General features: G+C 43.3%; 1 protein-coding gene across 2 annotated transcripts in view; it reads right to left on the bottom strand.

Moving 5' to 3' along the window:
* Positions 1-26,936, bottom strand: part of CLTA (clathrin light chain A) — a 116,424-nt gene that overhangs the window by 22,140 nt on the left and 67,348 nt on the right. The window contains exons 5-6 of one of the 2 annotated variants that reach the window (XM_069237665.1): positions 14,192-14,245; positions 12,001-12,036 (exon numbers count right to left, since the gene is read on the bottom strand). The exons of the other annotated variant lie outside the window; for it this stretch is intronic. Of the exons in view, the coding sequence (XP_069093766.1) occupies positions 12,001-12,036; positions 14,192-14,245 (90 nt within the window). The remainder of the gene's footprint in view (positions 1-12,000; positions 12,037-14,191; positions 14,246-26,936) is intronic. 2 annotated transcript variants of the gene reach the window in all.

Genomic DNA, 26,936 nt, shown 5'->3' on the forward strand with positions numbered 1-26,936 from the left:
AGGCAAAAAGTCAGGGGGCAACCATGCCAAGGAGGCATTTCCTTACAGTTGTGTCCTGGCCCAGTGCTGGAATAACAGAAAGGCAGCAGGTGAGAAATGAGAAACGGAGCGCCGTGTAATTCCTGGTATTGGAATAATGAGGCACTGCAGGTTAGGGTTGAGGTGCAGTTGTATGTGGGCTACAGTACTGGAATAGTATAGGGCACACAAGGTCATAAGTGAGGTATGTTAATTGAGCTATGAGTGGAACCTGGTATTGTTGTGCCAGTGTTGCGGAGTGTTAGCCTGGAGGTGCACTGGTGAAGCTGCGAGTGGGGCCCAGCACAGGAGTGGCATTGCCTCTGAAGCACAGAAGCAAGGAGTCCTGAAGGGCATGTGTGTGAGCCTCAGTAATAAGAAGAAGTGTGCACTGGATGTTAGAATTGATGGATTCTGGCAGATCTGCAGTGGTTCCCATCAACAGTAGCTTTGGATCTTAGACTTGAGGTGGATTGGCTGAGCAGTTTTTTGCTCTTTTGGGGACCAGTATTGGCTTGGTCGTGGGACTGAATATTAGAATTGAGTTGCTGTAATGGAACTGTATGTGAATGGGGTCCCAGTATAGGAAACTAAGTGACCTCGCCAGGGTAGAATTGAGGTGCACTGATGGAGCTGCACCGGAGGTCCCACTACTGGACCAGCAGAGTGTACTGACTGGAAGAACTGAGGTCCTCTGGCAGACAGCATTTGTGGGGTTCTGGCACGGGCACGGCTGAGCGGCTTGAAGTGTGTGAACGGAGATGCACTGATGGAGCTGTTCCCAAGGTCCCAGTACTGAACAGCAGTGTGTAGTGACTCTAAGAACTGAGGTGCTCCGGCAGACAGCGTGTGTGGGGATCTGGCTCGGGCACGGCTGAGGGGCTTTGAGTGTGTGAACTGAGGTGCACTAATGGAGTTGCGCCCAAGGTCCCAGTACTGGAAGAGCAGTGTGTATTGACTGGAAGAACTGAGGTGCTCTGGCAGGCAGCGTGTGGAGTTCTAAGACTGGCACAGCTGAGGCCTTACTGAGTCTGAACTGAGGTGCACTGATGGAGCAGCGAGTGGGATCCCAGTATGGAGCAGAAGTGAGCACCGTCTCTAAGGATTGTGGAGCCCAGGTAGAGCTGGTCAAGGAGTCCGGGCACTGGAACAGCAGCGGGCACTGATTGCTTGGAAGGAGGTGCTCTGGCTGAGCTGCATATGGGTAGCAGGGCTGAAAGAGCAGGGATGCTATACAAAGGTTTCCTAGGTGACATCAGGCTACATCTGGGGGTGGGGTCTCTGGATGGGGGAACGTTCCTGTATGCTTGTTGGGACAAAAGTAGGGGTAGTGGGTTAATTTATAATGCCACTCAATTGCCTACTTAGGAAAAGTCAGGCACATCTGACTAAAAAAAGCAAGAAATATCAAAGTAGTCATAGTTTTTTTCAAAGTGCATGAAAACAATTTTGTAGTGTGCAGCTAGCACTGCAACTTTTGTTGCAGACCATGACGTAAGGAGCCCTGGGCGGCTAGGCTATAAGCAATTACAAACAACCCCCGCCCCCCCTCTGCTTTCAGAACCAGGGACCACAGGCAGGCAGACCAAATGTGACCAAGATAACAGCCTGATTTATAGCCATGTCTACAGCTAAGCTCAGACACAGAGGTGGTCTAACAGACAGTGTGTGTGGGGTTGTAGCATAGGTACAGCTAGGGGCTTGGAATGTGTGAACTAAAGTTTACTGATGGAGCTGCACCTGAGGTCTCAGTAATGGAGCAGCAGAATGTACTAACTGGAAGAACCAAGGTGCTCTGGCAGACAGTGTGTGGGGGGTTCCTGGCACTGGCACGACTGAGGGGAGCAGCCCTGTGAGAAGTGAGCACTGATGGAGCTGCGCCTGAGGTCCCAGTACTGTAGCAGCAGAGTTTACTGAAAGGAAGAACTGAGGTGCTCTGGCAAACAGCGTGTGTGCGGTTCCTGGCACTGGCATGACTGAGGGCTTGGAGTGTGTGAACTGAGGTGCACTGATGGTGCTGCGCCAGAAATGATCCCAGTATTGGAGCAGCACAGTGTAATGACTGGAAGAACTGAGATGCTTCTGCAGACAGCTTGTGTGGGGTTCCTGGCACGGCTGAGAGCTTGGAGTCCATTAATTGAGGTGCACTGATGGAGCTGCGTCTGAGGTCCCAGTAGTGGAGCAGCAGAGTGTGCTGACTAGAAGAACAGAGGTGCTCTGGCAAACAGCACATGTGGGGTTTCTGGCACGGTTGAGGGCCTGTAGTGTGTGAAGTGAGATGCACTGATGGTGCTGTGCTGTGGTCCCAATACTGCAGCAGCAGACTGTATCGACTGGAAGAACTGAGGTGCTCTGGCAGACAGCGTGTGTGGGGTTCCTGGCACTGACATGACTGAGGGCTTGGAGTGCATGAGCTGAGATGCACTGATGGAGCAGCGCACAAGGTCCCAGTACAGAAGCAGCAGAGAATACTGACTGGAAGAACAGAGGTGCTCTGGCAAACAGCACATGTGGGGTTTCTGGCACGGCTGAGGGCCTGGAGTGTGTGAAGTGAGATGTACTGATGGTGCTGTGCTGTGGTCCCAGTACTGCAGCAGCAGACTGTACCGACTGGAAGAACTGAGGTGCTCTGGCAGACAGCGTGTATGGGGTTCCTAGCACTGGCACGGCTGAGGGGTTGGAGTATGTGAAGTGAGCACTGATGAAGCTGCGTCTGAGGTCCCAGTACTGTAGCAGCAGAGGTTACTGACTGGAAGAACTGAGGTGTTCTGGCAAACAGCGTGTGCGCGGTTCCTGGCACTGGCATGATTGAGGGCTTGGAGTGTGTGAACTGAGGTGCACTGATGGCGCTGCACCCGAGATCCCAGTATTAGAGCAGCACAGTGTAATGACTGGAAGAACTGAGGTGCTTCTGCAGACAGCTTGTGTGGGGTTCCTCGCATGGCTGAGAGCTTGGAGTCCATTAACTGAGGTGCACTGATGGAGCTGCGCCTGAGGTCCTAGTAGTGGAGCAGCAGAGTGTGCTGACTAGAAGAACAGAGGTGCTCTGGCAAACAGCATGTATGGGGTTTCTGGCACAGCTGAGGGCCTGCAGTGTGTGAAGTGAGATGCACTGATGGTGCTGTGCTGGGGTCCCAGTACTGCATCAGCAGACTATACCGACTGGAAAAACTGAGGTGCTCTGGCAGACTGCATGTGTGGGGTTCCTGGCACTGGCACAGCTGAGGGCTTGGAGTGTGTGAACTAAGGTTTACTGATGGCACTGCACACACGTTCCCAGTACTCGAGCAGCAAAATGTACTAACTGCCAGAAGTGAGGTGCTTTAGCAGACAGTGTGTGGGCTTCTGGGCACAGGCAAGGGCTTGGAGTATGTGAACTGAGGTGCACTGATGGCATTGTGCCCAAGGTCCCAGTTCTGGAGCAGCAGAGTGAACTGACTGCAAGAAGTGAGGTGCTCTGGCAAACAGCGTGAGAGGGGTTCCTGGCACGACTGAGGGCTTGGAGTGGGTGTGAACTGAGGTGCACTGATGGAGCTGTGCCTGAGGTCCTAGTACTGGAGCAGCAGAGTGTACTGACTGCAAGAAGTGAGGTGCTCTGGCAGACAGTGTGTGGGGTTCGTGGCACAGGCAAGGCTGAGGGCTTGTAGTGTGCGAACTGAGGTGCACTGATGGAGCTGCAAGTGGGATCCCAGTATGGAGCAGAAGTGGGCACTGCCTTTAAGGATTGCGGAGCTAAGGTAGAGTTGGTAAAGAAAATCCAAGCCAAGGAAGGACAGGAGCCAGGCAGCTGAGAAAGGGTGCAGAGAGCCCAAAAAGACCAAATATGACCAAGATAAAAGCCTGATTTATAACCTTGTTTACAGCTAAGCTCAGAGCAAAAATGCTCTGCAAGTGAAAAGGGAAGCTTCCCTGGACAGGAGCTGGAAACAAAGTTAAAAAAAAAAAGTCACCTACAAACTAGATAAACAGGACAAAGCATAATTATACAGTAGTTGGTCCCTGCTCCCACACAGAAGAAGGGACAAAGAGACATGACTGACCACGAGCAAGCAATGATTTTTAAATGACACAAACTAATAAATGAAACACCTGGAAGCCCACAGAAGTATACCTACATTCTACTTAAAAAGAAGGGAGGTTAGCCTCATGGAAATCCATAAGATCAACATTTTGTACTTCTAATCTTCATGGACCAATATGTAACATCTACAATACAGATATTTTCTAAAATATTTTACAAAGTATAGGTACACAAGAGCTCAAGGATGTTGAAAGTCATTCCATAGTCTCAGAACAGTTTGGTATTAATCATTCTGAATTTCAGAAGGTGAATTGCAGGACAATCGCCTTATAGTCAAGGGTTACATATTTTGTTACTATACCGAAGCTGAACACACATCTTCTTGAAGACTGTGATTGAATTGAGGGTGGGCTAAGGATCGCATCAGAGGGCAGGAAAATGGAAGGGAACTTCACAACCAGTTACTCATCGGTTTGGACAAAGAAGGAAGTATTTAAAGAGTAGTGGGAGAGCCAAGCAATTTCGACTTAGTGAATGATGGCCACATTTAAATAAGATAACAAGAAATTTTAAATAAAAATTATTTAAATGGGGGGAGAATGTTTAGGTGAAGGGGTGCCATGTTATATTAAATAAATGTTGCTAATACCAATGCTTACAAGACCAGCAGGATTGGCGGAGACACAGTTAACTTGTAGGGGACAAGAGGACCACGGGCTATTACGTATGCATCGTTATGTAGTAACTCTGGAACAGTCTCTATTACTGACAAAATGTTCTCAGAGTGGAAATGTTGGTAAGTAGGGACTTTGGATATAAAAAGAAAATATATATAACTACAAAAATAATTAGCCAAAATGTATTAAAATTTAAAAACTACCTGTAAACTAGATGAGGGAATGTACTTGACATGTAACTCAAAATTTCTGCTTTACTGTTATGGATAGAAATGGAATCTAGCAAGTTGATGTTTGTTTCAACCAATGAGCCAAAAAACAAACAAAAAAAAAACCTTTAAATCATTTGCAAAAGTGAAAACCAAGAGGTTTTGTGTAAATGAAGGTGCCAACACTGCATACGTTTTTGTAAAATATTCAACTCAAAGCAGTTTCCCCCCCCCCCCCCCCCCCCCCCCGGTTTCTTCCCAAAAACCAGAACATAATTTATCCATTGCTTGGAGTTTGATCTTGAAAACAAGAAGTAAACAACTATGTCCACCTGATATCATAAAATGCCATTAATTCCAATACTCATCCATGTTTCTTGCTATATCGTGAGATACTATAGTTTAATCTTGCTTTCATACAATGTGCATCTATACTACCTTGGGAAAAAGACAGGAAAAAATAAGGCACACTGCCTATGTGCTTCAACCAACAAGTGAAAGCCAACATGCAAAACAAAAATAATACAGGTGAATACTAGTAAACAATGGGTGAACGGCTCTAATTTGGCACCTCAAAAAGTCTACTGCTGCACTACTTACTGAATTGTTGATACAATTGCTGCAGCTAGTATTACTGTATGCTGTGAATGTTTACTGCCCCAAAGCTTCCTTCAAATAACTGGAAATTAAAAATGTTTATGTCCGAGCACGGTATACGAGGTGGGCAATGGGGGCAATGAGAAGGCCAGTAAGGATTTGCCACAAACATGCATTTCCTTCAAACTGGATAATCTGATCGAAAGCTTTATTTCAGAAAGTCAAATACCAAACCTAATATGTTTAAGAAGCATCCAGCCACAGTTTTGTTTGTGGAAAGATGCAATACTGAATCCAGAACAAGGTAGATAAACATCTTTGTCAAAGCATGTTCATTTAAAATAATTAAACTCTAGTGGCAACAGCTAGAAGAAAAAGTACTGCTAAAGCAAATCTGGCATTTTGAATAAAGTGTTGGTTCTCATAAGACGTTGTCTTTATGGACTACCAAATACAGGGATTTTGAAGTAAAAAAAAACTTGATGTACCCCAATTCTTCTCGCCGTGGACAGAGTCAAAAAGAACAGATGATGGACGGAATGCTGAACAATGCAAACATTCACCCCCAGTCACAATGATATGGGTTTAACCAGTCATTTCTTTTGCCCACCAGGCCACTCCAGTGTGGACCCAGCCATATACAAATCAGTTTTGACCCTGCTGCCTATGGGAACAGTCCAGCTCGAACTGCCATGCCAAGTTCTCCCTGGGCCAGAAACAAGCATTATGGGACTGGTTTCAGGGTATCATCCTTCATCAGCCAGGCTAGCTTGGATCTAGTGCTGCAGTGATCATGTGATCCATGTCTGGGCATACCCTTCCACCTTGGGTGACAAAGGCAAAAAGAACAGATGATGTGAAGAACGCAGAACAATGCAAACATTCACCCCCAGTGACAAAGATCTGGGTTTAATCTATCATTTTTTGCCCACCATGCTACCCCAATTTGGACAGACACAGTGACAAAAAGCATTTCCCATGCCAAGAGGTCAATGACACAAGATGCCATAAGCAGTAATAGTTCACTACAATAAGATACCACTAGAGATCACAGTCTCTGGGTGAAAACTAAGCACTCTGGCCTCTTAAGATAAGCAGTGAGAGCTGAGGCATATTTGCAGAGTCTACAAGATCCCAGAGTTCTCTAGTCGTCGTAAACAGTAGTAGATGATTTAAGGAGCCCTCCCAATTGTAGTAATAATTTTCAAGCACACAATGTCAAAAGCAAACTAATCTGCTCTTAAACCATAGCGCAGTGGAATTCTTCCTAGTTCCACACAACTGCAAGGTCTGGCAAGTTCATTTTCTCCTAAACCAGGTTATTCAGGTCCCCGACTGTAGGGAGAGATGGAGAAGCTAGCCCGAAATAGAACATATAGAATAGAATAGAATAGAACATAGCCATAGTGTGGTCCATAGGAATCCTAAGGATTTTGCCCTGTGAAAAAGGAATAATTATGATAATCAAAGAAATACTACTTTCAATTCAGGATATATCCAAAGTTGTGGATACCGAAGTCCTGGCAGTCAGTTGTCATAATGACCTAGGAAGTTGAAAGAATTGACCTTTGAGAAGATTTGATTCTTGAAATCACCAGTGAAGATAAAGGAAGCTACTTGCTATGTAGTTTGACTGCCACACTTTTAGTCGGTCTCAACAAAGAACTAGGCGGTAAATACTTAACCAGGTATGTATAACTGTTTATCTCTGTATCATCTACTCTCTCTCGAGTTAAGGTAGGCCATTCAAAGACATTTCAACTAGATCTCTCATAAAATGAAGTCTTTGGGAAGGAACTAAATGACTCTGCTTTAAGTTTATGACAAAGGGCTTTCTCCACACTACTTAGTGGCCTCTTGACGAGGAAGGGTTGTAAGTGCACATCCTGCAGATGTACACGGAGACCCAGTACACACAAACACCTCCATGAATTCCCTTTTTGCAGAGTTGAGACTGAATATGATGCATTGATAAGGTTGCCCTATGTACTACTGTAGATATTAATGATGCTCCTTTTTGATGGGCCTGTATAAGCATCTTGGAGGTTCGTCAGTGTTAACCAGTTATTAATGGAACTGTAGAATCAACCAAATCTTTATGAAACAGAAGCAAACGTCTTTGGCATCAGAGAGCCAGAAGGGGAAGTCCTTTGCCATTTCCAAAAGTGCCAGAACTCTGCAATGTTTTCTATATTGTCCTAATTTCATAAGATCTAACTGGCCATGAAGTTAAGAGTTCAGTTACAGTAGGAAGTAGTGGTATTGAGGAACCTACTTTTCATTGATATGCCCATGTTTTTGCTCCATTATAAAGCTCTTCTATAATATGCTTTTTTCCTCTAGTTCCCCAATACGTTTTCTTATTTAAAAATCGAAGAAGGTAAAGGTGTCAAATCTTTACCTTTGCCCGACGTCAAGCTGAAGCCCTGCAGTATAGTTTCACATCATCACAAGATGTCCTTCTTTCACAGTGAAGGTTTAGTGTCAAAAGCTTCACAATGTTGCTATGTTCATACTTGTAGTTCATTGGTCTCTAACAATTGGCTCTAAAACAAATTGGTCCACAGCAACAGTGCTCTGCACACAGCTGATGGACAAGATTAGAAAAATAGGCCTGGGCTGTGCACTTAAAAGGATAAATACATATAAGGCTTGCATTGATTTTTCACTTTTGTTAGGCATCGCCACACTAGTAGACTTTCAGGTTTTGATTTAGCACTGACTGCAGACAAAGAAGTGTTAATTTTAAGAGGTCAATACCCTGAAATGGGGAATTGGAAACTACAGTGAACTCACTCGCCTCACTCAACAAGCCTGCATTAAGGGTTATGGAGCTCATCTCCAGGTAAGTGGTGGACAACTCTATCCCTCTTTTATCCACTGCTGTGTCAAAAAGAAGCACAGCAGACATGTTATCAGTGCCTGGAACCCCTCCTCTCGAGCTTGCTAATGACCACTGTTGCCTATCTGTTGCTGTTAGTAGAACCTAATGTAAGCAAGAAAATTAGACCACCTACCCCATTTTAGGTTGTAAATCAGAGCCATATCTGGGGTATAAAGGGCCTACAGGTTCCAAGGCCCTGGTGCTGCTTCACCTGTTGTGCTATTGAAAGCTACATGCCAGCCGCTGCAGAAGACCTTCCCTAGTGCTAATGGCTACCAGTGTGCCAGTGTTTGTCAATCGGTGGCCACTGTTGCCCTCCTCTCTCACTGGTGTAGGAGGGTAAGGTCATGCATACATGGGCAATTGGTAATAAACATCAGTAATAAAGACTGCCAACTCTGAAAACAACTGCATGTGAAAACAAAATCTAGCTGCCCAGCAGAGGCAGATGCTTGAAATAATCTCAGCCACTGGCGATTATTTGGGGCCGCATCACAATCCATCGTTTTTTGCCCACCATGCTACCTCAGTTTCTACCCATCTGCCATCCTAAGTGCGCCGGGTATGCACAGACGTTGATCCTGGGCTCATTTTGCCACTGGAACCTAGCTATACCTGGCTAAAAAGCCTTAACTAGGGTGAAACTCCAAAGCCACCAACCTCATCTGCGGCGTCCCCGAAGGCTCCTCCCTCAGCCCTACGTTGTTCAACGTCTACATGGCCCCCCTCGCTAAACTGGCCCGCCAACATCACCTCAGCATCATCTCCTACGCCGACGACACCCAGCTCGTCCTCTCCCTGACCAAAGACCCACTCACCGCCAAAACCAACCTCCACGAGGGACTAAAAGCCATCGCCGAGTGGATGAACGACAGCCGCCTGAAGCTCAACTCCGACAAGACGGAAGTCCTCATCCTCGGGTGCACCCCTTCGGCCTGGAACGACTCCTGGTGGCCCACCGACTTCGGTCCCCCACCCACCCCAGCCAGCCATGCAAGAAACCTCGGCTTCATCCTGGACTCCGCCCTCACCATGTCCAAACAGGTCAGCGCCGTCTCCTCTTCCTGCTTCAACACCCTTCGAATGCTCCGCAGAATTTTCAAGTGGATCCCAACAGGAACCAGAAAGACGGTGACCCAAGCCCTCGTCAGTAGCAGACTTGACTACGGCAACGCACTCTACACAGGCATCCCAACAAAAGACATCAAACGACTCCAGCGTATCCAAAATGCATCCGCCCGCCTGATCCTCGACATACCCCGCCGATGTCACATCTCCCCTCACCTGAAGGACCTCCACTGGCTCCCCGTGGACAAGAGGATCACCTTTAAACTCCTCACCCACGCTCACAAGGCTCTACACAACACCGGACCTACCTACCTCAACTCCAGAATCAACTGTTACGCCCCCACTCGTCAACTCCGCTCCGCCAATCTCGCCATCGTCCCCAGGATCCAGCGCAAGACCTCCGGCGGCAGATCCTTCTCCTTCCTCGCCGCCAAGACCTGGAACTCCCTCCCCACCTCACTACGTCAGACCCAGGACCTCCTCACCTTCAGGAGACTCCTCAAGACCTGGCTTTTCGACCGCTAACATCTCACCCCCCCACCCCCCCAGCGCCTCGAAACCCTGACGGGTACATAGTGCGCTTTATAAATGTAATGATTGATTGATTGATTGATTGAAACTGGCCCTAGGTTACTTGGGTTCCAGTTCAAGGAGGACCAGGCCTGGCAGTTCGGGGTGGCTTGTTATCATGAGGAGCAAGAGCAAGGCTTATTTGCATATGGCTGGGTCCAAAATGAGCTGGCAGGGTGGGGGGAAAAACAATGGACTGAGTGATTGCCAGTGGAAGAGATTAATTCAAGCATTCCATCCATCACCTACTCGTTTGAGCAGTAAACAAAAGCACCCAGGAGCTCCATACGGCAAATGGGTTGAACAAACTAGCTACAGTGTAGACTATGGGTAGAAGGCTTGGTCGGACCACTAGTCTTTCTGGCACGTCGACCACATTTCAATGTGTACTGCAAAGCAGCATTATATGCTTTCTCCATGACTGCACTATCCATGTGGAGCTGCTGCTGGGCCAGTGCGATCAAGGCCTGGTGCCACCTGACTCATAGTCCCTGTTGCTTCTAGAGCAGGGTCTGGTGTGCAGTTAACAAAAAAGAAAAAAACCCTGCCTGTATGCACAGGCACACAAGTGAGGCACCAGTCCTCTGCAACACATGATTGGGCTTGTTTCGGCTGCTAATATTTCTATTTCTCTGTCTCCCGGATAAACACTGTTTGCTGCAGGGTTGGGCCCATATCTAGGATGTCCAAGGAAAAGAGTTGTCAATAATCTGACTAAAGTCACGAGGGCATGAATGAGCTGAAAACAGATTAAAGGTTTAGAGTTATTCTGAGCGGGGGGCTCAAAATATGTTTAGCCTGGGGTCCCCCAAATCTTTAAGATGTCCCTGTTGGGAGGCCCTGTTCTGGGATCTGATTCTGTAATGAGAAGACATGCCGGGAGCTTATGATGCATGAGCTGAATATGGTGTGTGCGTATAAGGTCGTGAGGTTTCCACTGAACACCCACAAAAAAGTTTGGTTTTTCTTGTAAGTGACCACGTCATTTTAAATTTCCACTTCTGACCCAGCTAACGGTGCATTCAAATCTTACCTCGTTGGAGGGTAGAGATTTAATAAGACAGGAAATAACTTGACAAAGATTTGATTAAGTGAAAAAGATGTTGCTATTCTGCACTGTATATTTTGCAAGGGTCGTTCAGTTATAAATTGTCATTCTCACACTTTGCATTGAACACAAAGTTGGGTTCATTTTCTTTTTGCTCATTTTTGATAGTCCTTTATCGAGCTCACACTAGTACACATGGTCTGTTCATGAATGTGGGATCACAAAATAGCACAATCGGCAATATGCGGTACCGAAACAGTGGGAAAACGGTTGAAGCACGTTTTCTAAGGCTGAAATTCAAAACACAGATACATAAGCAGGAGGTTACATTGCTTTGCTTCAAAGGGTGGGAACCAACAACAATGTCTACTATAAAACAGGAGGCTTGGAACTCACATCATTAAAGGCTTTTTATTTTTACTTATTGAAGCCAGTTTAGTAAAACCTAATGTGTCTTTGCTATGAAACAGTATATTTCATTTTCTGTGGGTGGTGTTTTGAAGACAGCTTATTCTTTTTTTGTTTGTTTTTTAAATCAATATGTTTGAAGCTAAATACTTTTTAGAAGATGAAAGTTAATCAATCAATCTATATACCTAGAAAAGATGGAAGAGCCACCTTTAATTCTTGTATCAGCCGATTTGAGGGAGAGTTGTCGAGGGTAGGAAAACAACTCAAGCAAGCATGAAACTAAAATACTGTTCTATTAATTGGTAGAATAGTATTAACGGGAAAAAGAAAGCAATGAGGATGGTTCTTGCATGAAGGGGTGGTGGGCACAGCTTGACAGACAGGATTATGATGAGCATTTGACAACGTCACTGGAGACAACAGGTCACTGCAACAACACTGCTATTAAATTTATGGGACAGACAGTGCAAAGGGGCAGTGAGAAGATTTTACTTAACTGTTCTAGGCTGTAGCAAGGATGATTTATGTTTGTGCTTAAAGGTGAGGAAGAAAAGAAACAAGGAGAGAGTTTAAGTCAGATATAGAAAATGAAAAATTAGCTTAATGCAGATGACAAGCTGAAAGCATGCACTAGTCAACCAGTCTACATTCAGGGAACATGCTGGCAAGGTTTGCGCAATGGCTGCACTACATAGCCTTTCCGCTTACAACTGTGCTCGATTCTGGGTGTCTGCATTGCGGTGCACCAAAACTGCCAATTTACTAAAATGCCAATATGTATCTTAAGGATCTGCTTTGCCCGTCAGCAGCCAGATTAAGCATTTCAAAATAAATTCCACAACATCCGAGAGACCAGTATTCCACATTTTTTAAAAGCTTCCACTCAATAAACCCTTTCACAAAATCGTAACACACTCCAAAAAAGCACTGCTCAAAAATGTTAGCTTGCACATGGTAACCATGAAGCGGGGCAACCAAGTTTGCTGCTCTCACCCAACATTTTCAATGATTCTGCAAAATGTTCTTCCGTGAAACAAAGCCTATGTAGGGGGAGGGGAGAATAAGTGAACAGAAAACAAGGAAAGCAATTGTGCAAGTGTTACGTGGTAACAGCTGTATTTGTAGCATTGAGAAATGTGGTGTTATTCATATATGAAAATGTGTTAAAAATTCTTCGTCTTTCAGTTTCAAGCAAAACAGCAACAACTCCTGAAGCTTATACCAACGTTTTTTTTTTTTTTTTACCCTCTAGGTCCTATGAAAGGGTCAATGGACATTCGAAAACCAAGTATGTTTACACTCCATTGGCCTGATATCTGTGGTTTAACAGCAGCTTTGACAATCTCCTAAAATTCGTTACAAGCAAAAGTATATATATTTTTACTTCTCTGCTGAATATTCAGGAGAGAACAGAATGTTAGGCTCACGATAAAAGATCAGACAAGAGGCATATTTGTTGCAAATGCTTTGGTAAGTTAAGTGTGCAAAACAATAAGGTAAGCAATACTAATAGAAAAAAAACATCCAGCAAAATTTTAATAAACCTACTTTTCTTACTTACCTATATAATTAAACCCATACCACGAAAATGATCCACACTTCTTCTCATCCAACAAGCCCAGAAATTTGAAAACCAAGTGGTCAGTAAACGCAGCACCCATGTTGAATTTTCAGACAGTTAAAAGGGGATTCCTCTATGCTCACTGATTTCAGACCTATCTATGATACTGGGGGTTAGGGCAAGCGGGTGTGCTAGAAGCGGTCTCCAACACTCATCCCTATATGTTCATATGTCATTAGGGGATTACTCGGTGGTCAAATTTGTGATGACAATGTGTTAAATTCTGAATTCAACCAATCTCATCTACTCTTCTTGGCTGAAAGTCACCAGACGAGATGTGCTCCGGTGCATGAACGTGATGCCAATAGCAGGTTGACATTGCAATTGACTTACTAACATTTAGTATCCAAATGAAACATATTTTTGCCAGTTTAAAAAAAAAAGTGATGTTAAATTTTGAAACCAATTCCTATTCAGGGGATATTTGAATACAGAAACTCAGGTCAAATGCAAATTTTGTAGTAATAGAATAAACATAGTACATTTCAAGGCTCTTTCTTAATCAACCCAATATCTCGATCTTGAAATTTTTGAAAGACAACAAGATATTGTGTGGGTCACATCTCATCTCTGAACAAACACGTGGATGACTCAGAAATTGTCCCAATTGCTGAAATGCTTCTACTAAAGACGTCCAAGGTGTTAAGGCTTGGGATACACTCCTTGAAGCAGCAACACTTGTCAACTTTGTTCTGCATTTGCACTGTGTGCTATTGATAGAGCAGGGGCTCCTAGTAAGGCTTTGTTGCCATCTGTAGTACACAGAATAAATGTGATCTATCAATATAAACATCTACTTTACTCAACAGAGATTGGAGAGCATGCATTCTCCAATCAGTCGAAACTCAACCTTTAGCCTCATAGCATCCCAAAGTCTTGATACATGGTATTCAAACTACCTCTGCCCAATAAGAACTCACCTGTTTGAAAAGCTGGGTAGGCTTGTAACATTTAAGCTTTTGTATCAACCCAAAAATACAAAAGTATCAACTACTGATACTATAAAAATGAGGATTACAACAGAGAAGCAATAAAAGAACAAGAGAATTAGTAGTTTTGCAACATACACATAACCAATCAGGTCAGCGAACGGTTGTTTGTAGAAAGCTTCATCAGCCACCCTAGACAGCAAGAAGTCCGAAAGGTACGTAAGCAGGTAGGGAAAAAGAGAGAAAGTGTTGAAAAGAACAGAAAACATTTCCCGCAGTGTACAGAGATGGGATACTATTTTATCCAACAAACCAGACAGTTTTGGTACACAGCACAGAAATAAAACAGACAGTTAAAGCAATATAAAAAATAAAGAGCAGGTGATTTTTGTTACAATTTGAAAAGAGACTTTAGGTGTTCACAAGAGCATTCTGCTCTGCTCCCAACTGAGGAATGGACATTCACAAACGACCTAGCCAGAAATGCCTCTAAGATGTGTCAACAGGGCTTCATAGTGGCCTAGTTATGCTGATTTGAGAACTAAATACATAAACGGCTGGCCGTATCTGAAACAGTACATGATGTCCAATCTGCTCTTCGTAGTACCCATCAATGACAATATAATTTTTGTTCTATGGCCGCCAACAGGCAGGGTTTTGGAACTCTACCCAAGCCTTCCAAGGTGAATACCTTTATGGTAGCTTCATGGCAGTGAACTGATCAACAATATTATTTACCTGGCATCACTTTACTTAAGAAGGCAAAGCAGAAAATGTATAAAGGTGGTAAGGGACAATAACTAGTGTAATTCAAGGCTCCATGGTCTATAATCTATTTACTATATGAATGTGCCAATCTTATGGAGAGTAAATAAGTGCATTCTTAGGAACCTGTATCGTTGTTAATGTTCTACTGAATGTGCTACTTGTAGCTGTTTTTGAAGAGAACTACCTTCAGTCATACAACTTCTGACTTTTGTTTTTAAACAGGTCCAGGTATCAAGGTTTTTATAATAGAATTATGAGAAAAATGTGCTTAGCCTTCCTGGGCATTACGTGGCCAAATAAATGGAAAAGGTGTGTGCTGCAAATGCTGGTACCACCTGATAATGAGGGCAAATTTACTTATACCTTTTAAGCACCTATGTGATTTGTGCTGAACAGTACTTTGGTAATTTAACTGAACAGAAAAAGGAGGAGAGTGGAAGGCAACACTAAGTTTCCTGATTTATGACTTTGCTACAGGCTAACTTTGGATTAAAAGGTGACTCCTGACTAAAAGGGACTTCTGTAGCTATAAAGGAACAATATGCTAAACATTTTTGTAGATATACCTTTTCTTGTACTTTATTTGTTGTAAACTAGGAAGTGCAACTTTGTTGGCACCATCTGAAGACACTCCGGGAACGCCAACTCCACCTCACTCTCTGGAGGTATTTTTTGTTTTTTTTTCTTTAATTGCAAACTAACTTTCTCAAAATCCCTTCTATGTTTGAAAACTATATGCATATTAAAGTAAAGGCTTCCAATGGCAAAACAACGCAATAAAATAAACAGAACCAGGCAATATACAGGCTCCTGTGAAGTGATTGCTCGCTCGCAAAACGTATGCAATCATCTCAATTTCCCTTGGGCTTAAGAAGTTAAAACACAAATGCTGATTTCATTTTAAGGTACATATTGTACAAAATATATTTTCATAAACATTTCTTGCCTCCAAGGGAAGCAACCGTCACTTACCTGTAAAGAAAGAGATAGGGTTTTAAATGGGCTGGAAACCTCCCGGTCTCAGAACTGGCAGAAATTTAGAAAAGGACATTGGAAGGGGTTCATATTGGCCCTTCTATTCATATTCTTAACCTAACTGGCAAAAACACAGATCAATTTCTAAACAATGAATTAAAAAAACGTAAAAGCAACCTATGTTAGCGATTTAGTTCCTGTTTCTATTTAAATTTTTCTTAACCTTGCATTCCCTAACAGTGTTAGCTATGGACACGAGGTTGTGTTTGTTGTAGCATATTACTCCTATATGGTGCATACTTTCAACTGAGACGTCAAACAAGTATTTATAATGGGCCACGACTGAGAGATATGGACTTGAGCCTGAGGAAGTGCGTTTCACACAGTGCAAGTAAGTGGGTCTAAAAAGCGTACGCAATACAAGGTCATCGAATCCCTTGTGTCTCTGAAGAGTACACAAAGCAATGATTACCTAATATAGTTGCAATTGCGCTTTTGCCCAAAAGTACATAGTCACTTGGTTAGAGAATTGGTGAGTACTATGTCCAATCCCAAGTACAAATGAAAGCATGTTTAATTTTGATCCCAGTTATGAATCGAACAACAAAATGTGAAAGGTGTACCCCTTCATCTCATAGTATAACAATGATGTACATTTATTTAACAAGAATGCATCTTTTTCTAGGGCCCAATACAAAAGAACCTTCCCGCTTGGTGACCACTGAACAGATCGCGACATTCTTAAAACCCAATCAGAATCCTTTTGTTACATTTGTGATTTAACTTCATTCTTTCCATTCAATTATTCATTAAGACTGAGGATTGGTACTACAGGCAAGTTTTAATAAGAGGTCTTTATCAGAAGTTATTTTTCAAAACTTTGTCATGAGGAAGGTCTTGAGTACGTATTAGACATCTGGAGACTGAAATGTCGGCGTACTGACCACTTCAAGTGCTGCTTAATCGACTTTAAACCCATATGTAACAAAAGAGATCTAAGTGGATTTTAAGAAAGTTGGCCATCTGGTGAGTGGTCGCCCATACTGCTTATGGTCACGACTTGCACTTGTTGGATTCTGTGTGACCATTTGGGACAGCAGGAAGGTGCTGTTGTATTTGACCTGAAAAAAATGCATTGTTAAATAAATACATATGATCATTGTACTAAGAGATGAAAAGTACGTCTATTACATTTCGGTGTTGGTCATAACCAGGATAAAAAGTGAGGCATACTTTAATTTGCATTAGGGATTGGATATATTACTTACCAATCTTTCAACCAAGGGATTATTTTTGGAATTACTCCTTTAGGAGTCATTTTGTGTTTGAATTTACACATACCAAGACTACAGAGGAATGATTGCTTTGTTCCGTAAGTGGTAGTACACAACTGCCAGAATACTGACAAGGAAAATAAAAAGAAAATGCAGTGCTTGCAGGTGAGTGGGTATGTTGTATGCTTGAGGGTGGAAAAGTGAAGGAGATGTGAAAAGAGCGAAAATAGGGTGCTGAAGATGAAACAGATGAAATGGAAGATAAACAGATGTATGAGATTTTGAGAGAAAAGTGTACGAAAGTGCCCTTTTTTGACATGGTCACCCTGACTTTTTGCCTCGTACATGATGCAATTTTGATTGGAAGTGCTTTGGGTTACTGCTAACCAGGTCCCCCCAGTGCCAACTCTCTTTCCCCAAGACTGTGAAACTCACCATAACTTTGGCGCTCCTGTAAGTCCCTAGTAAATGGTACCTAGGGTATGGGTACTAAAGTGGTCCCCAAGGGCTGCAGTATGTATTGTGCCACCCTCAGGGACCACTCACCTAGCACATCAGACTGCCATTAAAGGAAGCAAATCAAGCTAAAAGTGAAAACACGGCAGGACACACAGCATGTGTGCCCTGTCCCCTCACACTGCATGAACTATATGTAAGTCACCCGTACAGCATGCCTTATAGCCCTAAGTCAGAGTGTATTATATTACATGCGAGCACATATCTGCAACATCAGATATTCTTCTGCTATGCCTGTCCATTCTCAGCCATAGTGAGTTGGCAGGGACGCAATTTTAAATACATGTGCTGGACACTGGTGAGTACGAGTTCTCCAGCTACATGATGGCTTCACAGAAAACAGGGATGTTTGGTATCAAGCATCTCGTGTTAATAAACCCTCACTGAAGCCAGTGATGGATTTGTTAATTCATGCACCCAGATGGCACCATAGAAGTGCCCCATGAAAAACCTACTGCTAGATATGCACTCATGGACATCAATTAATCAAAAACGCCAGGGCTAGCGGAAGTGATATCACGCACCATTTCATCTTTACTTTCGTTCACACACACATGCTTACATAAACACACATTCACTCATATACACACACTTCTCTTTTACATAAGCACACTCTCACCCTCAAGAATGCACACACCATACATTTTAAAGTGTTTTTTACGTACCTCAGATACTGAGGAGGGTAATATTCCAGCTAACTATACTCCTTTTTTATTAGACTAATAGTAAATAATATATTATTCACTATTAGTTTAATTTAAAAAATGATTGAAAACAAGGAAATGAAGCCCGAAGCAGCCCCTTTGTTACTGGCACTGATTTTGCTACTTCTGGGGCCAGGGGTCGCAGAGGCATTGCCAGGGGTCACAAGGGGCAAGTGGGGGATCACAGCTGCGACTCCTGGCGACCCCTAAATGATGTCCATGCGTGCACTGGCTGACTAGTTCTTACTAGCCTGCCACCACCAAACACGTTTCTGAACCCCAGGGCTGATAGCCTTTGCTCTCAGGTGGACAGAAACAAAGCCTTCTCTGACAGGGGTGTTAGCATACCCCTCCCAACAGGATGGCCTGTAAATCTGCATTCCAAGACAAGAGGCTTTTAAGAATACCACCGTCCTTGATATGTAGATCTGGCTTCCCTCAAAGAAGAGGCGCTGACCCCATCCCCCCCAGCCCTAGCACCCATTTGGCACCAGGACAGACAGGAAAATTAGTAGTCATAGAGGCGTGGCTGTCTATCAGGTCAGACCCACTCCTAAGGTGAGCTGCCTGATGTGGGTAAAATTTTTGCAAGTCTGCCATCCTGATGATGCCAGAACTAGGACCTCTGGGACAGGGTTATGCCTACTTCCCACAGGAAGTGGTCATATAGGGGGTGAAGTGACCCCCGGGGTAAGTAGTCCTCGCTCCCGATATGCCCCTAAGTTCAGTATTTAGGGCAGCTCTTGGCACCAGGAAATCAGATCCTGCTGACTGGAAGTAGGACACTCCAGCAATGCAAAAGGCAAGAACTGAAGACCAGCGACTGACTCGGCTCCAGCCCTGCCAGCCTGCCTTCTGACTTTGACAATTGCAAGAAAGACTTCTCGTCCCCCAGGTGCTGAAACTTCCAAAAGTCCAGGAAGACTGCCAGCCTTCACCTCATCACAAGGAACTTTTTGTGGAGCAGCAGAGCTGCTTCCCTGCACATTTGCCAGCACCCAAAAAATACTGAAGAGGACTCCCTACTGCCAAAACCCCAACACCGGAGAGCACCACTGCACCTGTGCCCCCTAGCCAGAGTTGAAATGGGCCAATGGTGCCAGTGTAGTCCGCAGCCTCTCCGGAGACAAAGTCCATTGTGGGTTTCCCCACTGCAACCTTCACACCGCCTCTTTGTGCAGGCCCCAACTTAACTGCAACCGCCTCTGGTGATGGCAACCTGACAGTCCACTGCACCTTTGCACCCAGACGTCCTGGACTAAGGTGAAGATGACCACTGGGGTCTCTGCGTCCTCCAGACTTGTGAGACTAGTTGGTTCACCCAAACTGTTCCTGTAGCCTGTTTCTGTGAGCCCCCCCCACCCCCACTGTGACCACCACGAGATGACAGACACACAACAGTCCAAGAGCTTCTGTACCCAGACATCCCAGACTGAGGAGAAGAGGATCACTGGTGTCCGTACGTCTCTGGACATCGAAAACCTGAACCCACTTGATGGCCTACTGGACTCTCAGTCCTAACCTGCAGCCTCTTTTCAACCGGACCGATCCCTATTGACTAACATTGGGTACCAGACGCTGCACCACACCTCTGCACACCGCCCCCCCACTTCCCCTGTGCTGTCTGGTATGCCCCATTGGTGTGGCCTTGACCCTTGCCCAATACTAACCTTAAGTCCGAGAGACTGGCCCTAGAAATTGCTGTACTGTACCTGTTTGCCATATTTGATTATCCACCATTGGATAACATTGCAGCTTTCAAGAACTTCAGCGTCGACTTTTCTAAACTGTCAAGATTTTTCTTGCAAAATGTAATCACCTGATTGCACTGATTCTGATGCCAAAACATATTTAAAGATACTTGGTATTTCTGTAAATTGGTGTGGATCTCCTTATTGAGTTTTTGCAAATGTCTAACACTTCTCTCTGATAAGCCTAACGATGCTTGACCACACTACCCCCTAAAAGAGTACTTTGGGATTGCTAAAGCAAGCCCTGTCTACTAGTAAGGGAACCCCTGTTCTCTTGGACGGGATACCTCATTTGGGTATACCATATAAAGAGCCACGTTCTACAAAAAGGCCATAGATGTCTAACAGAGAGTGAACATACCAAGAGTGATAGAGACTGTGAAGACCACTACCCTTCACACAGGCTCAGTGTTTAATTCACATACTCACAATTTCAGAATTGAACATTTCTGAATATCAATTATTTACATCAAAAATCATTGTTGCTGCACATGTACCTTTAACAGGTAACAACCAATGACAAAGCCAATAATGCTGGGTGGTTTTAAGTGTATGCCAGTTGTTGTGTTATATATCTGGGTAAATAACAGAAAGCTAAACAAGGAACCAAAACAGTCAGGTGGCACTCTATAGACATTGCAGAAATGTAATTGACATTTAAGTCACATCCTTCAGTATATAGGCCCTGATGTTTTAGAGACCACTTACCCCAACATTTTTTCATCTTTCTAAAAAGTCCTGGAAATAACTTTGTGCAGTTTTCTGCTTTCTAGTATTACAAAAAGAATCAGGGAACAGTTCAATATTAATTTTAAACTTGTGCCTCCAGTACATACACTGATTTGCTTTATTCAAATGATGCTGAGACAGCTGTCACACTCTTCTAATTCTTAACAACAGTTACAATGCCTTTTAGGATGGGACTATATCTATGGCATCTAATGACAATTCAAGGAGAAAAAGATAGTCAGTGAGCACCAGAAATTAAAATATCCAGTGGTGGTGAAGTAATGACACAAATAAGGTTCCCTTCTTCAGTGCAACTCATATAAACCTCATGTGCTCTGCTGTAGAGTAAGGAGCAGTCACTGATACCTTGGGAGGAAGGCAAGGATCTGAAGGTTTCCGAGTAGGAAATTATGAACATGATCTAGAAACATAATGGTATGCCTCTTAAGGCAGATAAACATCCACACAGAAGCTTTATAAAGCTCGGAGGATGAGAGAAAAACACAAAAAACATGAAAAGTAGGGACAGAGGATTACGCCTCAGTTTACACTTCCGTTTTTTAAAAAATTCACAAACATTCCCTGTTGTACACCTACAAAGCTGAACAGTCTGCAGGTTTCCAGGTGTATTCCTGGGAATGTCATGTGACTTTTTAAAATGTTTCCTATTTTCATAGTCTCCATTGGGGAAACAGAGCCCTGACACTTGTTTCCTTCTCCACGTGAAATACATTTTTTCCACAGTGGAGATGCCCACACCTAGCTGGTGAAAGTAATTCATGAGGGACTCCATCCATTCACAGTTACCTGGCTTAAGTGTGTTCAAAACAGCCAAAGGATAACGAACAGCCAGTTTGTGATTATTAATGCCTTAGACAATAAATAAAATAGTCCCCAAAAGATTAATTAAGTTGTAAAGCGCACAAAGACTGTTTTGCTAACTTTATTTTGATTTAGATGAGCGTAAAAGACTAGGTAAAGCATTAGACCTCGTGACTCACAAGGGCAACTTTTCATATCAATAAACTAGATCACCTTTATGTGTGTGCCCGTGGAAGGGGCCAACACTCACGAAGGAGTGAGAAGATGCAAAGTAGTGACCTCCAACTATTTGTGAAGACAGGAGTTCCAAAGCAGCTGTTCTTTTACAAAGATGAGTACTGTGTCTGCAATCTGAGACTGCTTTTCTTTAATAAGCCTGCTAAGGTGCTCACCAATCTGTTTACTACTCAGTAACTCCAATTTAATTCCCCCTCGATGTGTTTTTTATCACTTTATTATAGTCACAAACTGTTTTAGGTGTGGTACAAGCGCAAAATAATGACAAATTACAGGAAGGCCAATCTAAGGTAACATTGTGGGCAACCAGTTAAGATTAAGGAAGAATATGCTGTTTCTAAAGGCTAGATAAGGGAAGGTCAGACACTGTACACCTTTAAACACAAACATAATCTAAACCTGGAGAAAAGTATAAAGCAGGAAGCAATGAAGAGTGTTACAGGAAGGAGAATTGGGCACAGTGGATGCTAAGAGGCAAGACAGGAGTTAAAGTCAACAAGGGAGCAAAATTGAAGAAGGGAGGCCAAAGTGGGAAGGTAAACAGTACCAGAGGCAGAAAATTGCAATCATAAGAATTAGAATGTGTACCATAGATAGCGGGAATTAACCTCTGTTCTCCTAATATTTTAAAGATGGAGTCAGGACATGAATTGGTGAAAATTAGAGGTAGTAGAAAGCTAGGTTGCAAGCAGCAGATGAAGTTGGATGGGAAAGGTGTGAGGAATGGTGCAAGTAACCTTCTGGTTGTAGTTAGGTTAAAAGGAAGAGGAAAAATAGGTCACCCAGAACTATACAGAAGAGAGACAATTTGAACTAATGCTCTGTGTTCTGAACCGAACACCAAAGATTTAAATATCAACATAGAAATGGGGGACAGAGGTAGTACAGACAGAAAACCTGAGTGACTAAGATCAGAGCCATGATAATCACTATGGTGCTTAGGAAGAGTATCAAGACACGCAATGCATTCACCCAGAGAGGGGAGAAAACCACAAGAGTGTAAATCAATAAATAAAAAAGAATGATAGTGTAAAAAAGAAACAAATCATCAGGGTGTCAAAAGAAGTGACCAGAGAAGAATAAGAATACAAAACATACAGCAGACACCACTTAAGTACAGAAAGGAGAAGTTTCAGCACAGGTAGATGACCTGAAACCAAACTGCAGTGGAAAAAGGAGGAGCAAAAAAATGAAGATAAGAAGAAAGCTACATCCTTACACAAATCCAGAAAAAAACGAGGAATAGGTCAAAGGTTGGATGAAAGAGAGACATCAAGTCAAGGCTTCATAAGAACAAGGAAAACAGTCTCATCCTTGAATGAGTAAGGAAAGATGCCAGGCTACCATAGCTGAGATAGGCTAAAAAGGGTACTAGACAGAATATATAATGGAAGAGAAAATAGAAGGATAAAGAAGGAAGAGGAGCAGTAGAAAAAAATACAGTTGTGCTATTCCTGCAGGAAAATACATTTTTCAGATTCAACAATAAAGGAGAAAGAGGTAAAATGGGATCAGTAAATTAGAATAGAAAAAAGTACGATTTATGTCTCTTCAGAGCAGCCCCTTTTATAAGTGCATTTCAATGGACTGAGTAAATCTGAAGCCCCACAAGTGACGAGTGTTTTCAATACACAATTTCTCAACTAAAAAAGTTGGTTTTGACCAATTAATGAAGGCAGTATCACAAAGTAACATGCTGCAGTAAAGGGTCAAGGAATAGCTGTACTACTATGAGCTTCCAGCTGTTTGTGTATTTCCTTACCTCTTAAATATATAAGAGACCATTCATATAAAAGGCATCATGAGCTCCCTTTAAATTGAACTTGATTAATTTACAGCAAAAACAAAACATAAAAGAGGGCTAAGGGTGAGAGGGGTAAGGGTGCACACCGAATTAGATAATCAACATAATCGGTGACGGTCTTAACCACAAGAATAGATGAGGCAATGTGTTCATAAGGATAAGATTTAAAGAGCAGAGCAAAATAAAGTCAATAAGAAGAAAAAACTGACTCAAAAAGGGAATTTGAGATCAGTAATTTGGAACAAACCAAGAAGGCTCATTAAAATAAATGCTTCAGCGTGACCAGACGCAAAAAATATATCGACCAGCAGTTCCACTGAGTCAAACTGACTTTCACTTTCATCCTACCAACGGCTTCCAGCAATTCCCCAAAAAAACAAGGAAGTCCCATTCTGCACTGAGACTTGGAAAATGTCAGTGAGTAATCTGCAAAACTCTAGTGGGACCAACCTGCTTCAAGTATACACCCTTTGGTTCAACAGCAGCAGCTACAATAGGGGCCCAATCACGAGGAATTTTAGTCTAAAAAAGTGAAAATGTCCTGTCTGCATTGGGACTTGGAACATTTTTCAAAGACTTCCAAGCTTTCACTGGGAACAATCTATTTGTTGTATTTTAAAAGGGTTCCCTGGTTGTCAGTCTCAAATTGTGTTTACGTCATGGTCTACCATTTCTATAAACTATCATTAGTACTCTGTTTTTTGGTACTATTTTAACTTTTATCTGTAAAATTCATATCTCCGCTTCCCCCTTATAGGAATTTTGTTGCTTCGGTCTTAATTTACAAATGTTCTCCTTATTTTAAACTGGCTGTGTCATTTTATTGTGTTTTGTGTGATTTTCCACAGCGTGTGCACTTTTAAGTACTTTGCTGACCCTTGCGTACCCAAAATAATAATGCACTTTCTTACAAGGACCTTGTCAGGATGGAGCCAAGGACCTAATGGACATGCCACATACAAATTTAAAACAGAATTACCAGGCCATATATTTTTTAAGGTAATAATAACTAAAGTCAGGAAACGTATGCTAAATAATCTTGGTTCAAATCATTTCCCCCCCCCCCTTCTTTTGATGTGCCAACACTATCCCTTCACCCACCTTACACTAATAAGTCACTGGCAAGCCTAGCCCATAAGATCAAAGGATCAGACTTACCTTTCGAACAAAGAAATTCTTTCCAACACTGAAAGCTAACAGGCATTGTAAACATGTCACTCAACTGGATTTTTTCCTTATCCACTGAAACATACAACAATACCACCCACTTGAAAAAACTAATCATGGAGACCTGGATAATTATAGACAAATTTTTAAATCCTAATTCCAGCATAATCTTGTTAGAAGAGGTGATAAACCGTGTTAAACAATACAGCAAATCCTTCTCGTATGAAACCTAGAACTGGGTTTCAGGTACATGAGGAGATCAGAGATTGCATGTAACCATCAGAAAATACCTAAAGGTAGATCCACTCTTTCTTCCCTAACAAAGCCAGCAAGTGTTCATTAGATCAGAGTAGCTGTCTCCATTGCATAGCTTGTGAGCTACTAGCAGCTCTCCAGGGGCCCAATTACAGATCGGGTTCACTTGCCTGTTTGCACCACTGCACACCTTAAAGCAGGTACTCTGGGTTCAAACCGGGAAAGTGCAGCCTGTTAGGAAGAATGTGCTAACCTCAGGGCAGCTGTGAACTTGTGCTTCCCCCAGGGCAGCGCATTCAAGTGAAATACAGAATAGTAGTTTAAACGTTTTCTCTGTGAAGGCGGCAGCCCACCCACACACTCAAGATGTGAGAGAGATTCCCTTGCAGGCAGGTGCAGTGAGTGAGTACACCTACCTTTAAGGGGATGCCTAGGGAGTTCTCCCTCTCCCAAGGCCTGCCTATAGGAGGCGCACTGAAAGTGCAACACTTTTTTGTGGCAAGCTTTCATTGTGCCTCCTAAAGGCATGTTTGCCTCTGCACCCATGTCGGTAATACGGCACATGCGCAGACGTAAAGAGATTCCATCATTTGCATGAACCACACCCCCATACAAATGAGGAAACAATCTCTCTCAACACTGCTGATGCAAAATGTGCACCAGTGCTATCTGTATTACAGAAAGAGCCACGTAAGCGACTGTAGCCTCTTCTGTATTACCAAGGTGCCCCAGGGGCGCACAAAGAGTGGAAAGGCCTGTTGCACACCTTTGGCACACTTTTGTAACACAGGCCCCAATGACTGTATGTAGCTCTTCGGTGTGCAGATCAGATGAAAAATTTGCTTGATTGAATTATATATGTACACCAAAATTGACAGTATATAAATGAGACGAAAATGTATGCATTTTCAGAACTCATAACCTCATGCTTGCAAAAAGGTGGTTGAAATTCCAAAATATCATTACAGGGAGTGCAGAATTATTAGGCAAATGAGTATTTTGACCACATCATCCTCTTTATGCATGTTGTCTTACTCCAAGCTGTATAGGCTCGAAAGCCTACTACCAATTAAGCATATTAGGTGATGTGCATCTCTGTAATGAGAAGGGGTGTGGTCTAATGACATCAACACCCTATATCAGGTGTGCATAATTATTAGGCAACTTCCTTTCCTTTGGCAAAATGGGTCAAAAGAAGGACTTGACAGGCTCAGAAAAGTCAAAAATAGTGAGATATCTTGCAGAGGGATGCAGCACTTTTAAAATTGCAAAGCTTCTGAAGCGTGATCATCGAACAATCAAGCGTTTCATTCAAAATAGTCAACAGGGTCGCAAGAAGCGTGTGGAAAAACCAAGGCGCAAAATAACTGCCCATGAACTGAGAAAAGTCAAGCGTGCAGCTGCCACGATGCCACTTGCCACCAGTTTGGCCATATTTCAGAGCTGCAACATCACTGGAGTGCCCAAAAGCACAAGGTGTGCAATACTCAGAGACATGGCCAAGGTAAGAAAGGCTGAAAGACGACCACCACTGAACAAGACACACAAGCTGAAACGTCAAGACTGGGCCAAGAAATATCTCAAGACTGATTTTTCTAAGGTTTTATGGACTGATGAAATGAGAGTGAGTCTTGATGGGCCAGATGGATGGGCCCGTGGCTGGATTGGTAAAGGGCAGAGAGCTCCAGTCCGACTCAGACGCCAGCAAGGTGGAGGTGGAGTACTGGTTTGGGCTGGTATCATCAAAGATGAGCTTGTGGGGCCTTTTCGGGTTGAGGATGGAGTCAAGCTCAACTCCCAGTCCTACTGCCAGTTCCTGGAAGACACCTTCTTCAAGCAGTGGTACAGGAAGAAGTCTGCATCCTTCAAGAAAAACATGAT

The sequence above is a fragment of the Pleurodeles waltl genome, chromosome 1_2 (assembly GCF_031143425.1).
Source record: "Pleurodeles waltl isolate 20211129_DDA chromosome 1_2, aPleWal1.hap1.20221129, whole genome shotgun sequence".
Taxonomy (NCBI): Eukaryota; Metazoa; Chordata; class Amphibia; order Caudata; family Salamandridae; genus Pleurodeles; species Pleurodeles waltl.